The sequence below is a fragment of the Eriocheir sinensis genome, chromosome 22 (assembly GCF_024679095.1).
Source record: "Eriocheir sinensis breed Jianghai 21 chromosome 22, ASM2467909v1, whole genome shotgun sequence".
NCBI lineage: Eukaryota > Metazoa > Arthropoda > Malacostraca > Decapoda > Varunidae > Eriocheir > Eriocheir sinensis.
In genome coordinates this window covers 9262634-9275480 of record NC_066530.1, presented here as the reverse complement: position 1 = coordinate 9275480, position 12847 = coordinate 9262634, and the positions used below count along the sequence as shown (strand labels likewise).

General features: G+C 43.0%; 1 protein-coding gene across 1 annotated transcript in view; it reads left to right on the top strand.

Moving 5' to 3' along the window:
• Positions 1–12847, top strand: part of LOC127002004 (cytochrome c oxidase assembly protein COX15 homolog) — a 53547-nt gene that overhangs the window by 20857 nt on the left and 19843 nt on the right. The window contains exons 4-6 of the mRNA XM_050867325.1: positions 422–608; positions 9659–9841; positions 10886–10961. Of these exons, the coding sequence (XP_050723282.1) occupies positions 422–608; positions 9659–9841; positions 10886–10961 (446 nt within the window). The remainder of the gene's footprint in view (positions 1–421; positions 609–9658; positions 9842–10885; positions 10962–12847) is intronic.

Sequence of the window (12847 nt, the reverse complement as noted above, 5' to 3'; positions counted from 1 at the left end):
GTTAGTACTGGTACTAGCGTGGCAGCATAGGTACTGTATTGTTGTTCAAGTGGTGCGCGAGAAGAACTGAGCTCAGCTGTGTGGCCGTGTGAGTCCAGTTGCGTGAGACATCTGGTGGCCACTCCATAAAATATCGCGTATAAGTGAAAAAAACGCCTAAATTAAACATTTATTTGGATTTTGGACCCCGCGTTATTTCAAAAACGCGTAAACCAAACTCGCGTAAATCGAGAGTTACCTGTATCAGAACAAAAGCCTGGTCACACGCCAGATTCCATCCCCTGGTCAGTGTGAGCAACACCTGCTTGCTGGCTGCATGTACCTGCACCAATCAGGGCCTTACTGTATGAAAAGTCTTTTCCTGGGTGGTAGTGTCTCCACGTAGTGAAGTAATGTTAGTGGTTGATGTTTCCCTACATAGGAAGAACAAGGATCTGAGCCTCTCGGAGTTCAAGTTTATCTGGTGGATGGAATACGGCCACCGTCAGTGGGGCCGCGCCATTGGCACTGCCTTCCTCTTGCCTGCAGCTTACTTCTGGCACAAAGGCTGGTTCACACGAGCACTAAAGAAGAGAGTTGTGGCCTGTGGAGCCTTGATTGGCGTCCAGGTGAGTGATCAGCTTATCTAGATAAGTTAACTACTTCAGGAACAGAAGTGCCATGGCAAGGGTAGAGTATAATTAGAAGAAAAAGGTGAGTTCAGATCTACAGGTACACCAGTCTGGAGAGTAGTGCAAAAAAGTATAAAGATAAAGTTGGGGGCATAGACCATAAGTGCGCGTTATGTCAGTGCTCATGCCAGTCACCTGAGCCCGTCAGCCTGTGGTGGATAAGAATTTAAAATCAAGCTAACAGTAACAATAAAACCATACACAGAGGTCATATGTAAAATATTTAATTAACAGAGCCATATTTCAGGGTTATGAAGTATGCATGGATATGGGCATATTCCCCAGTGATCAATAAGGGAAAGAAAGATGAGATTGAGAGAAGAGATTTCAGGAGGATCTAGTCTAGGGCAGCGGTTCCCAACCAGGGGTACAAGGAAGAATTTCAAGGGGCATGCAGCTCGGAATAAAGCACATACTAGTGTACATACTCCTTAAAACTGAATGCTTAAATGTTAGAATTGCTCTACTTTGCCTTACGGTACCAAGGGTGTCAAACTCACAGCCCACAAGACAAATTTGGCCCTTGTTGTAGGGGTCCACAGGTGAAAAGTGACTGGAAAAGGAACGGGACAAAAAGGTTCAGAAATACTGGTCTGGGGTTAAAAAGTTTAGGAATGAAAGAAGAATACGTATTTATGTTGGGAGATGTGAATGTGGAAGATAGAGGCATAGAGATTTGTGGTGTGGTTGGGAAGTGGGGTGTTGCATGGGCTAAGGGGAATGACAGGAGCTATACTCTGTCTATCTGTAGCTTGCAACTGGACCTTGGCTACTTTTGTAAGCTCGTCGCTGATTGGACAGTGGCCTGAAGCAGCCTTCCCCCACACATCACAGAAACAGACCTCTCCACACTTCAGGTTTTTATATAACATTTATAATTCTGTCTTTGACCTCAATTAACTTTATTTCCTTCATTTTGGGTCAATTTGGGTTGTTTTTAAGACAGTCATAATCTGCAGTCTTTCTGCTGTCCAGGGATGAAAAAAGCAAGTATGTATTATGCAACTTGAACGGGCCATACTCCACTCATGTTGCGCAATACATACTTGCTTTCTTCATCACTGGACAGCAGAAAGATTGCAGACTATGATTGTCTCAAAAACAACTCAAATTGACTAAAAATGAAGGAAATAAAGTTAATTGAGGTCAAAGACGGAGTTATAAATGTCTTTACTGTTTTTTTTTTCATGCCAAATTTTCATGGAGTTATCAAGCTTTTGTAAAAACAAACAATATCATCTAATAAAGAAAGTTCTCCTGATGATGATGGCGTCAACAGATTGATACAATAGAAAGGAAGGGAGGAAGCAAGTTTTATACAAACTTAATAACTTGCAATATTAGGCTACAACTCTGTTTAATATCTTGCTTACCTCCCTTCCTTTCTAACTCACTGATAGTGTGTTGACACAATCGTCTTAAGGAGAATTTTCTTCATCAGAAGGCATTGTTTGTTTTCACAGTAGCTTAATAATTCCATGAAAAAATCAGCATGAAATAAAAATTGGTATAAACATTTATAACCCTGTCTTTCACTCCAACTCGCATTATTTCCTTTTTTTTTTTTTAGTCAATTTAAGTTGTTTTAACACAGTCATAATCTGCAATCTTTCTCCTGTCTAGTGATCAAGAAAGCAAGTATGTATTATGCAACGTGAGTGAGTTATGAAGAATAAAAGTAAAACTTGTCGTGTGGTGAGGTCTGTTTCTATGAAGTGTGGGGGAAGGCTGCCTCAGGCCTTTGCCCAATCAGTGATGAGCTTACAAAAGCAGCCTAGAATCCAGTTGCAAGGCAGTTGCAGTGCAGCGCCAAGAACAGAACGCCTCAATAATCCATCCTGTTGCAAGCTACAAATAGACAGAGTATAGGTAATATAAATGATAAAGCTGGGGCATGCACTAAGCTGCATGTGGCCTCAGTGCTAAGTTTTGTATGAATGGCCCCTGTCCCTGTAGTGGATGAGAAGCCAATACCCCAGAGCACAATATTGTATAGCTGTGGATTATAACTTGAAGCAGAATGATTTTGATGCAGAGGAAAATTCGATGGTACTGAATATTTTGTGGCAGCAGCAAAAGTGAGGATGACATATAGGAATTTAAATAGAAAGGAAAGAAGGGAAATAAGAGGGAGTTAAGAAGAGGCAAGTGAAAGATTGCATGGTTATTGGTTATTGCCTATATTTGTGTCTCCAGTTAACGAATATCGGTTATCACCAATAAGGTTTTCCATTATCAGTTATTGGTTATCGGGAATAAGGTTTTCTGTTATCGTGCCCAGCTATGCATGGTATCCCTCAAATGGTGACATGGGGATAGCGAGCCACCAAGAAGGTGAGCCGCCATGTTTGAGTCAGACTGTCAGTAGGATCCATTGTGCTAACATTGTCTGCTCCAGTTAAAGCTCACTTGTTTTTCAATCATAAAATTATCTCAAACCATAAGGCCGAGTGCATCAAGAAACGCCAGATCCAGCACAGTTTAAACCCGAAGTTAACCAGCTGTTCAAGCCACTGCCAACTTCCTTTTAGTTCGGGAAAGTTTTTAGCTCAACTCAACGTAGGATCTAGGGAACCTAAAATATAAAATTCATGGCATTGATTTATTTATCACGAGGTAACATGTGGTTCAATGTGTCCCACACTTGAAATTGTTACACATAATTTTGACACACTGGTTGATCATGTATGTTTGCCAATCATTTGCCAAAAAAGCCCATTGTTGAAATTGCCTTAAAACTTTGATTTTTAATTTTTTTTCAATCATTACTTGGTCATCTGCCGACTGATCATCGAACATTTGCCTTAACACACTTTTCATGACTCAACGTCCTTGGCCCTGATTTTTGATGTTTTGCATGTTGGAGATGCTTCATCTTATTCTGGTATGGTGACAGGGGCTTTGTAGCAACAAATGAGAGGTAAAGAATATTGTTTTTTCCATATTAAGTTCAGCAGCTCAGGAAACTTACCAATTGAAATATTTGCAAGCTTTTGAGTTGGCAGTGATGATCAGGCTATCTTAATGTTGGACTTGGTATACAACCTTGGAAGTTTTGTGGAGACGCAGATTATAAAATTGCTCCCGAGACTCATCTTGCTGCACCTCACATACTTTCTAGAAAACATTGATCCCCCGTGTTTATGCTAACAGTGTTCATGTGATGTGGTGATACACACCCTACAACACAGTTTTTGCAAACTAAGTGTACAGCTAAGCATAGAAAAGGAAAAATAGCATTCCTTACAAAGTGTACATTCTATAGTACCCTCTCGAGTTTCGCGTTCTCTGAGTTTCGCGATCCATGAGTTTCGCGGTTAGTCCTAAATTCTTACCATCCTGACTTTCGCGCATTATCACCCCGAGTTTTGCGCTGCTTTGACACGTACGGGTCACGTCTACTTACCATCGGCGTCACGCACGCTACCTTTATAGGTAGTATCACACTGGACGTTTTCCTCCAAACATTGTGGCTATGGCAAGAGAGAGAGAGAGAGAGAGAGAGAACGGGTCGTTTTGAAGCCGCAGTTGAAGGTGGCTGCCTTACGATTGGCTGACAGTTCTGAAAACACACTTGTGATTCGCTGGGAGTCCGATGACGTCATTGCCGACGATGGCGATGTCACAATGGCCGTTTTTGTCCAACCGTTGGGGCTACGGTCAACGCCTGTACGCCCAACCGGGAGCGAGTTCACAGGTTCTTGTTGGTGATAGTCAGGTTTGTATGTTGAAAGGTATTTTTGCTCCAAGGATAAGAACAGGACGAGGGTGTTTCCCAGGGGCTGAGGTGGGCCATATATCAGACAGGATTGAGGCGTGTATGGCAAGCGAGGGATCGAACCTCATTGTCTTTCTCAGCTGTGGCAGAAACGACATTTCCCGTGTGCCAAGCGAGGACCTTCTCAGGCGTTTTAGAGAATTGTTAGGCAGGATACGTGACGCTGATGGGTCGCCAGTAGTGTGTGGCGTCCTGCCAAGGAGGGGTGTTGGCGATGGATGGCTGTCCAGGGCGATAGCAGTGAACAGCAGACTTGCTGAGCACTGCGGGCGCAATGGGTGGCTGTTCGTCGACAAATGGGACCTCTTCTTTGGCAACGACGCCCTCTACGCCCGTGACAGGATACACTTGACGTTCAAGGGTGTTGAGGCTCTCTCAGACTCCCTTGAGCGAGCACTTGGTACCCTGAGGGATTTTTTAGTATAGGCGAGGGGGGGAAGAGTAATGGGAGCAATGGGAGGAGTAATGGGAGAGGACCTCTAGCTCATAATATAACCAGGCAGCTTAGAAGTAATTCTAGGGGAGTAACAGAGGACGGGCTAAGAATCTTCTTTACTAACAGCAGGAGCCTCAGAAACAAGATAGACGTACTAAGGGGTGAAGCTTGTTCAGAAAATTTTGACATAATAACGATCACTGAGACATGGATGGACACTGCCAATAGAAATTTTAGATCAGAATTTGAAATAACGGGTTATCAGATGTTTCACAAAGACAGAAGGGGCAGAAAGGGGGGTGGAGTTGCGCTATATGTTAAAGACACACTTAAATGTTTAGTTAACAATTTAGTCAAAACTAACATGGATTCAGAATCAGTTTGGGTGGACGTTTACAAAGGGAAAGAAAAACTAACTCTAGGAGTTTTGTACAGGCCACCCAACCTTAACAGGCAGGACACGAGTGTATTACTACAGGAGATTGGCAGGGCTAGTAGGAGTAGAAATGTCTGCGTAATGGGGGACTTTAATTATAGGAATATAGACTGGGAAGACCTAGTGGGTGACCTGGAAGCCGTGGATTTTCTTGAAGTTATACAAGATAATTTCCTTAAGCAGGTAGTTACTGAGCCTACCAGAGGAGATAACATATTAGACTTAGTCCTAACCAATCATGGGAACTTGCTACGTGAGTTGGAGGTGGGCGGAGAGTTAGGAAATAGTGACCACAGAACGGTTAGTTTTAGCTTAGACTGGGGGGTAACCCGCGAACCAAACCCAATGTTAGTGCCAGATTTTAGAAGAGCAAATTACGAGGGGCTTCAAAGACATCTTGAAGGGATAAACTGGGATAATTTAGGGATTAATGAGGGCCAGAACTGCAGATTGGAGAGCCAGGAGAACCAGGTAGAAATGTCTTACAATAATTTAGTTAGAGTATTAGTAGAGGGGCAAGGACAGCATATACCACAGCGAACACTTAGAAAAGAAAACAATGACCCTAAGTGGATGACTCGTGGAGTAAAACACGAAATAGGGTTAAAGAAGGGAATTTATCAGAAAATAAAGAATGGTGAAACACATCTCAGGGGCCGGTACGTCGAACTATCTAGATTAGTTAAGAAAAACACCAGGATAACAAAAAGGAACTATGAGATCAAAATAACAAATGAGGTGAAAAGTAATCCTAAGGGCTTCTTTCAGATGTATAGAACAAAAACACGGGAGAAAATTGGACCGCTGAAAACAAACACGGGAGCTAGTAGAAAATTACAAAAATACGAGCACATTGTTGAACGACTACTTCCTTTCAGTATTCACACAGGAGGATCGAACAACTATACCGGAAAGGGTTCAGGTGTACGAGGGCGGGGATGGCGATAAATTGAGGGATATAATCATTACCAGGCAAGTAGTTCAGGATGAGATAGATAAGCTTAAGAAGAACAAGTCGCCAGGTCATGACGGGATATTTCTGAGGGTATTAAAGGAATCAGGTGATGTACTCAGTGACCCACTAACCGACATCTTTAAGATGTTGGTAAATACTGGCTATGTGCCGAGCCTATGGAAAGTAGCTAATGTGACGCCGATTTTCAAAAAGGGGGACAGGTCAGTTGCTTCAAACTATCGCCCAATTAGCTTAACATCGGTTATAGGCAAGATGCTGGAGTCCATAATAGCCAGGAACATTCGGGAGCATCTAGAGAAACACAGCTTAATTCACGACTCGCAGCATGGGTTCACAAAAGGTAGGTCAGGCCTCACTAATCTCTTGTCCTTCTACAATAGTAAAGTATTTGAGGCGGTTGACAGAGATGAAAATTATGATGTAATCTATCTTGATTTTAGTAAAGCGTTTGACAGTTCCTCACCAATGACTGTTGATTAAATTACAGGCTCACGGAGTAGAGGGTAAAGTTTTGAACTGGGTCAAGGCGTGGCTTAGCAATAGGAAGCAAAGAGTGCAAATCAATGGTAAAAGATCTGACTGGGGATGTGTTACGAGTGGGGTCCCACAAGGTTCGGTATTAGGTCCACTTTTGTTTATTATTTATATCAATGACTTAGATACAGGAATTAGTAGTGATGTCAGTAAGTTTGCAGATGATATCAAGATCGGTAGAGTAATTGAGTCGGATCAGGATGCTAGTATTCTCCAGGGTGAACTAAACAGATTGTATGACTGGGCAGATAAATGGTAGATGGAGTTCAATGTAGGGAAGTGCAGTATTCTGAGTGTAGGTAGGAACAACCCCTCTCATAACTACTGCTTAAATGACACTCTCATAAGCAGGTCTGGGTGCGAGAGGGATTTAGGGGTCTTAGTGAGCTCTGATCTCCGTCCAAGGGCACAATGCACTCAAGTTAGAAATCGAGCAAATAGGGTACTGGGATTTATTTCAAGGAGCGCAAGCAACAGAAGCGCTGAAGTCTTCCTCAAATTGTATTTAGCATTAGTTAGACCTCATCTTGACTATGCGGTTCAGTTCTGGTCACCTTACTATAGAATGGATATCAAAATGTTAGAATCGGTGCAGAGGAGGATGACTAAGATGATTCAGGGGTTGAGAAACTTGCCATACGAGGAAAGACTCAAACAGTTAAACTTGCATTCTCTAGAAAGGCGAAGGGTGTGTGGAGACATGATCGAGGTTTATAAATGGATGAAGGGCTTTAATAAGGGAGACATTCATAAGGTTTTGTTGGTAAGAGAACCGGGTAGGACACGAAGTAATGGGTTTAAACTGGATAAATTCAGATTCAACAGGGACATAGGCAAAAATTGGTTTACAAACAGGGTGGTGGATGAGTGGAATAGGCTTAGCAGTCATGTGGTGAGTGCCAATACAATTGTCTCATTCAAAAGTAGATTAGATAAATTCATGGACAGCGATATTAGGTGGGGTTAAATACACGGGAGCTTAGGTTCAGAGGAGCTGCCTCGTACAGGCCTACCGGCCTCTTGCAGACTCCTATGTTCTTATGTTCTTATCCGTAAGCTGGTGTCACACAGGGCTTTTTTCTTCCCAACACGTTGGCGGCAGGGGCAACCGGCAACTCCAGCTATTCCTGGTGTGCATCACACAAGTCCAAGGTTGGTTGCCTGTATCCACATCCACAACGTAAACAAAGTACTTGCCCTGTATCAACATGGCGTCATCTGCTAAAGTAAGGGCTGTTGCGGCTTGTGCTGCCATTACCCACGTTATGGACTTGTTGCTGCAGTTAAATGGAAGGAAGAAACAGTTGTGGGTGTGACATGCCTGTGGTTCCTCCATGCCACTTCTCATTGTCACCACTGCGCGTGTGCGGCCAACCCACCCATCTTGACTCAGCCACATAAACACATGGATCGAATAACAACACACACACACACACACACACACCAGTCTCATTAGGAACAACCATTGCAGATGTTTCTAACAAACAGAAATGACTTCACCGTTTCTTGAGTGTGTTAGAACGTATTTGGTGAATGGATCACATAAACCAAACCTAGCTCTTGGCATGAGAGCAGTCGTCTTTAACACTGCTCTCTTCTTGCCATTGGGTATGTTTTGTATGTAGGAACCACTCGCCAAATAAGTTCGAACACACTCTAGGAAATGGCAAAGCCATTTTTGTTTGTGGGGAACATCTGCCATGGTTCATGATGAGTCTGGTGTGTGTGTGTGTGTGTGTGTACGTGTCTTTGTTGTTACTCAATCCACGTGTTTATGTGGTCAGAGTCTAGATTAATGGGTTGGCCTCTCACGCACAATGGTGACAATGAGAACTGGCACGGAGAAACCACAGACACGCCACACCCACAACAGCTTCTTCCTGCCATTTAACTGCAGCAACAAGTCCATAACTTGGGTAATGGCAGCACAAGCCGCGACATCCCTTACTTTAGCAGACGACGCCATGTCGATACAGGGCAAGTGCTTTGTTTACGTTGTGGATGTGAATACCGGCAACCGACCTTGGCCGTGTGTGTGACACACATGCTGCCGCCGACGCGATGGGAAGAAAAAGGCCCAGTGTGACACCAGGTTACGGACAACCGACAACTTGCTCCCAGATGGGCACACAGGCGTTACCACTAGCCACAACGGTTAGAGGAAAATGGCCAGTGTGACGCTGCAGCGAGGCCGCTGGCCGGGTGAGCGCCGGTGGTGACGTCATCAGACTCCCAGTGAATCACAAGCGTGTTTTCAGAGCTCAGCCAATTGTAAGGCTTCATCTGTGGTTTTAAAATGACCTCTTCCTTTTTCCAAGGTACGTATTTTGAGATAACAAGGGATACAGTAAAGAAGGAAAAAAAGGGAGCTCCAGGGGTAAGCATGAGCCAATTATAATAGTGGCCCAGATGGATGGTCTACCAGCGCCATAGCCCAAATGTAAAAAAGATAAAAGATAAAAAATAAATAAAAAAAATCTCCATGGGTCGGAACAGATAGCGCCTTTTCAGTTTTTTCAATACCTCGAGTTTCGCGATCCTCGAGTTTAGCTCTATACCTTCGGAACGAAGCAAGCACGAAACTGGAAAGGGTACTGTATTCCAAAACTAGATTGCATGCACAGTATACAGCTTGTTGTGTAACATATCTTGCTCCATGCTTCATGATGGTGACTAAAAATGTATATAATATTATAATAAATGGTTTGATAACATGCATTAGATGTTAAGATTTTTAGCCAAAATATTTAGTTCTTTGTGAAATTTAAGTCAGCAAGTGAATCTGGCATTATTTTGGGAGTAGTAAACACCCCAAGTTACATTGCAGGGCCTGCTGGGCTGGTACATGGTCAAGTCTGGCTTGGAGAAGGAGCGCTTCAGGGACCCCTCAGACGTGCCAAGGGTGTCCCAATACCGCCTCGCCGCCCACCTCGGCACGGCCTTTGTGCTCTACAGTCTCTTTCTCTGGAATGCCCTTGGTGTTGCCTTCCCTGCACAAAAAATCAAACAGGTCAACAAATTTAATTCTCTCTCTCTCTCTCTCTCTCTCTCTCTCTCTCTTTTTTTTTGGGGGGGGGGGTGTTGTTATATTTAAGAAATGTGTTATTAACCCTCTCGTGCACGATGATGCGTTTCGCGTCGTCAAGGGTAAAAAGGTCCTGGCGCACAATGGCGCGAAACGCGTCATAAAAGTTTTAAAAAATGATTGAAAATTAAGTTTTTGGTGAAATTGCGTCAAATTTGGGAGCGTCATTTGTTAGGATAAGTTTCCTAATGGTAACATATGGCAACCTTTCTAAGGAGCGTAGATGAGAAGGAGGGAGGAGGAGTAAATGGAGGAGGGGTCAGTCACCTGGAAAAAAAATACAGTTTTCTAGGTGTAACTCAGGAAGTAATAGGCATATGAGGATTTTGAGGATATCATAAGAATCCTCACAAAATTCCGTTTCGAAACATATATTTGGCTAAAAAAGTTGGCCCACAAAATTTTGAGCTAGCGAGTGGGGAAGAGTTTGTACTTAGGATTTATTGTCTACAATACTCTATATGGAGACTTGAAACAAGTTTGTATTGTTTATTTTCCTCTATTTTTATTTGCGCATGTTCTAGTACAAGTCTTTATGAAGCCATTGATACCAAATTTATTGGGGTATGATATATCTGTGAGGGTAAAATACGTCTGGGAATGTAGAGTATCGCGGCGGCAAAAAAAGGCTGGTTGGGCCATGGTGCATGGTGAGTGGAACAGAAACATATTGGAAACTTCCGGTGTGCGAGAGGGTTAAGGAAACTGTATAATCACAACATAATCACAGGAATTGTTCTTAATAAGATATGGGGATCAGGTAACTTAAAAAATAATAAACATGAAAAGTTCTCCCAGTTACAGCATATTGTTGGATGTCTTATTCTTTACCTTGAACATACTTACTTCCACTTACGGAATCAATGCTTTTTTTTTAGTTCATATTTATTCTCGTATATCTAATTTGTATCGTAAACAGATTTTTATTTAAGAAGTTTGAATGTTTGTAATCACTCTTTGTGTTCACAGGTGACGGCACAGGCTGCAAAGTTCCGAAAGCTGGCACACGTCACCAAAGGCTGGGTGTTCCTTACTGCTCTCTCAGGTTAGTCAAGGTATCATCCACTTTTGAGAGCACTGCATCAAATGACTGAACATTGTGGTATAGAAAGATTTACAATGCAAAAGTGCACCATTTTTTCACTTATACAACTTTCATCAGGGTACATCCCACCTAGGAGAATTGGAATATATAAAAAAAATTGGATATATGGTGTGGTATGCTAGAACAAATGTAATTGGGTCTCGAACAAGGGTTCCCAACCGGAGGGTCAAGGAGAATTGGCTGGAAGGTCTGAAAGCCTTGGTAGAAACAGCTTGAGTGAATGATTGATATAGCTTATCACTTAGAGATTGTTCTGTATGCTTTTCTTCTGCTGATGGTGTGTGCTCCTGCTGGTGAGTGTTGAGAGGGAACATCAGGGTGTCTTTTGGGGCATGTCAGGGACAGGTAGGGGTGAAAATTAGTATACGTACAAAAAATGTGTAAAACAAACATGATATCAGGGGATCATGTGGGTTTAAAATCTTGGAAAAAAGGTCATGAGTGCAAGAACATTGGGAACTGCTGGTCTAAAAAGTCATTATGTGGAAGCCCAAACCCTGTCACAGGAACCAAGACACGCCATGGAAAATTATGGAACCACAGTGAGGAGAGCGAAGGATTGAAGGACATTGTGGAACAGTGTACAATACTGGTTTCATGATGGTTGCGTTACAGATGGCACTAAAGCTATGGTTACACTAGTCACTGTTACCCCTGAGCTTGACGATTTTGCCTGGGCTGGAAGCCAGCCTTTTAGGCCTGGTATATAAGGCGAGTGGTCACACAGAAGCCTGCCCAGTCCAGCCGCCTGCGCTCTTCTGCCAAGGCCAAGCCCAGATGTAAACAAAGCATGAGTCAGCGATTGTGAAGGTGCTGTGTTTTATTAATTTGTGTGCCGTTAGTGATCATTAATTATACAGAAAAACTAATAATTTCATTATATAATAATATAATATGTATATATATATATTTTATTATATAGAATAATTTGGTTTTAGCTGTATGTTTAAATACTACAGTATCTCAATACCTCTGCTGCGCCCCACCGTTGCCAGATTGTCGTACTCAGACCATAGTATTTACCGGTTTCCGATGCCTAACTATTGCCAAGAAACATCAGGAATTAGCTATTTTAACGATAATTTTAAGTGAATCTCCTTATTGGGGTCCACGAGACAGTTTTTGGGTCGAAAGTCGGTAAATATAAAAGGCTGAGTAAGACAATCTGGCAACTTTGCACGGTGCGCCCAGCCATACCACTGGGAGAACAACGATCCAGTGTGTCCACTCAAATTTACCCTGGGCTGGGTGCCCAGCCCAGCCAAAATCGCCCAGCCTAGGGGTAGCAGTGACCAGTGTAACCGCGGCTTAAGGCAGGAAGTGATGGGAGGATGGTCCCTTCTAGGCTCCCTATGGGTAGTTATAGGTCAGACTACTCTTGAATTTTAAACGGGACTCTGAAGTGAAGGGTGTTGTAATGGCATTGTAGTGACAATGGTGACGTTCTTGTGATGAAGGCAGGTCCTCATAAGAGGCTGCCTGTGGCACTCAAGAGGCAGAGCAGAATAGCCAGACCCAGCAGCAACAGCAGTCCAGTAGAAGCTGAACAAAGAACAGATCGCTGACACTGGATGTCATTGATTTCCATGTAGGGTTACCCAACACTAAGTGATCCTGTACAGTCTGTAATAATAATCCTGGAATCAATCAGGAACTTGTAATTAGGATGTTATTATGGGTTGACCCCTGCAGGGCATGTGACTGATAATGGTCAACGACTAGGTGGGCTCAAACAGCAGGTGACAGTATAAGGGTATGGTAGCTGTGCACCTTTACTTCAAATGTGTGAGAGCTCCTTTCATAGTATAGCTTCCCACAATAAATAC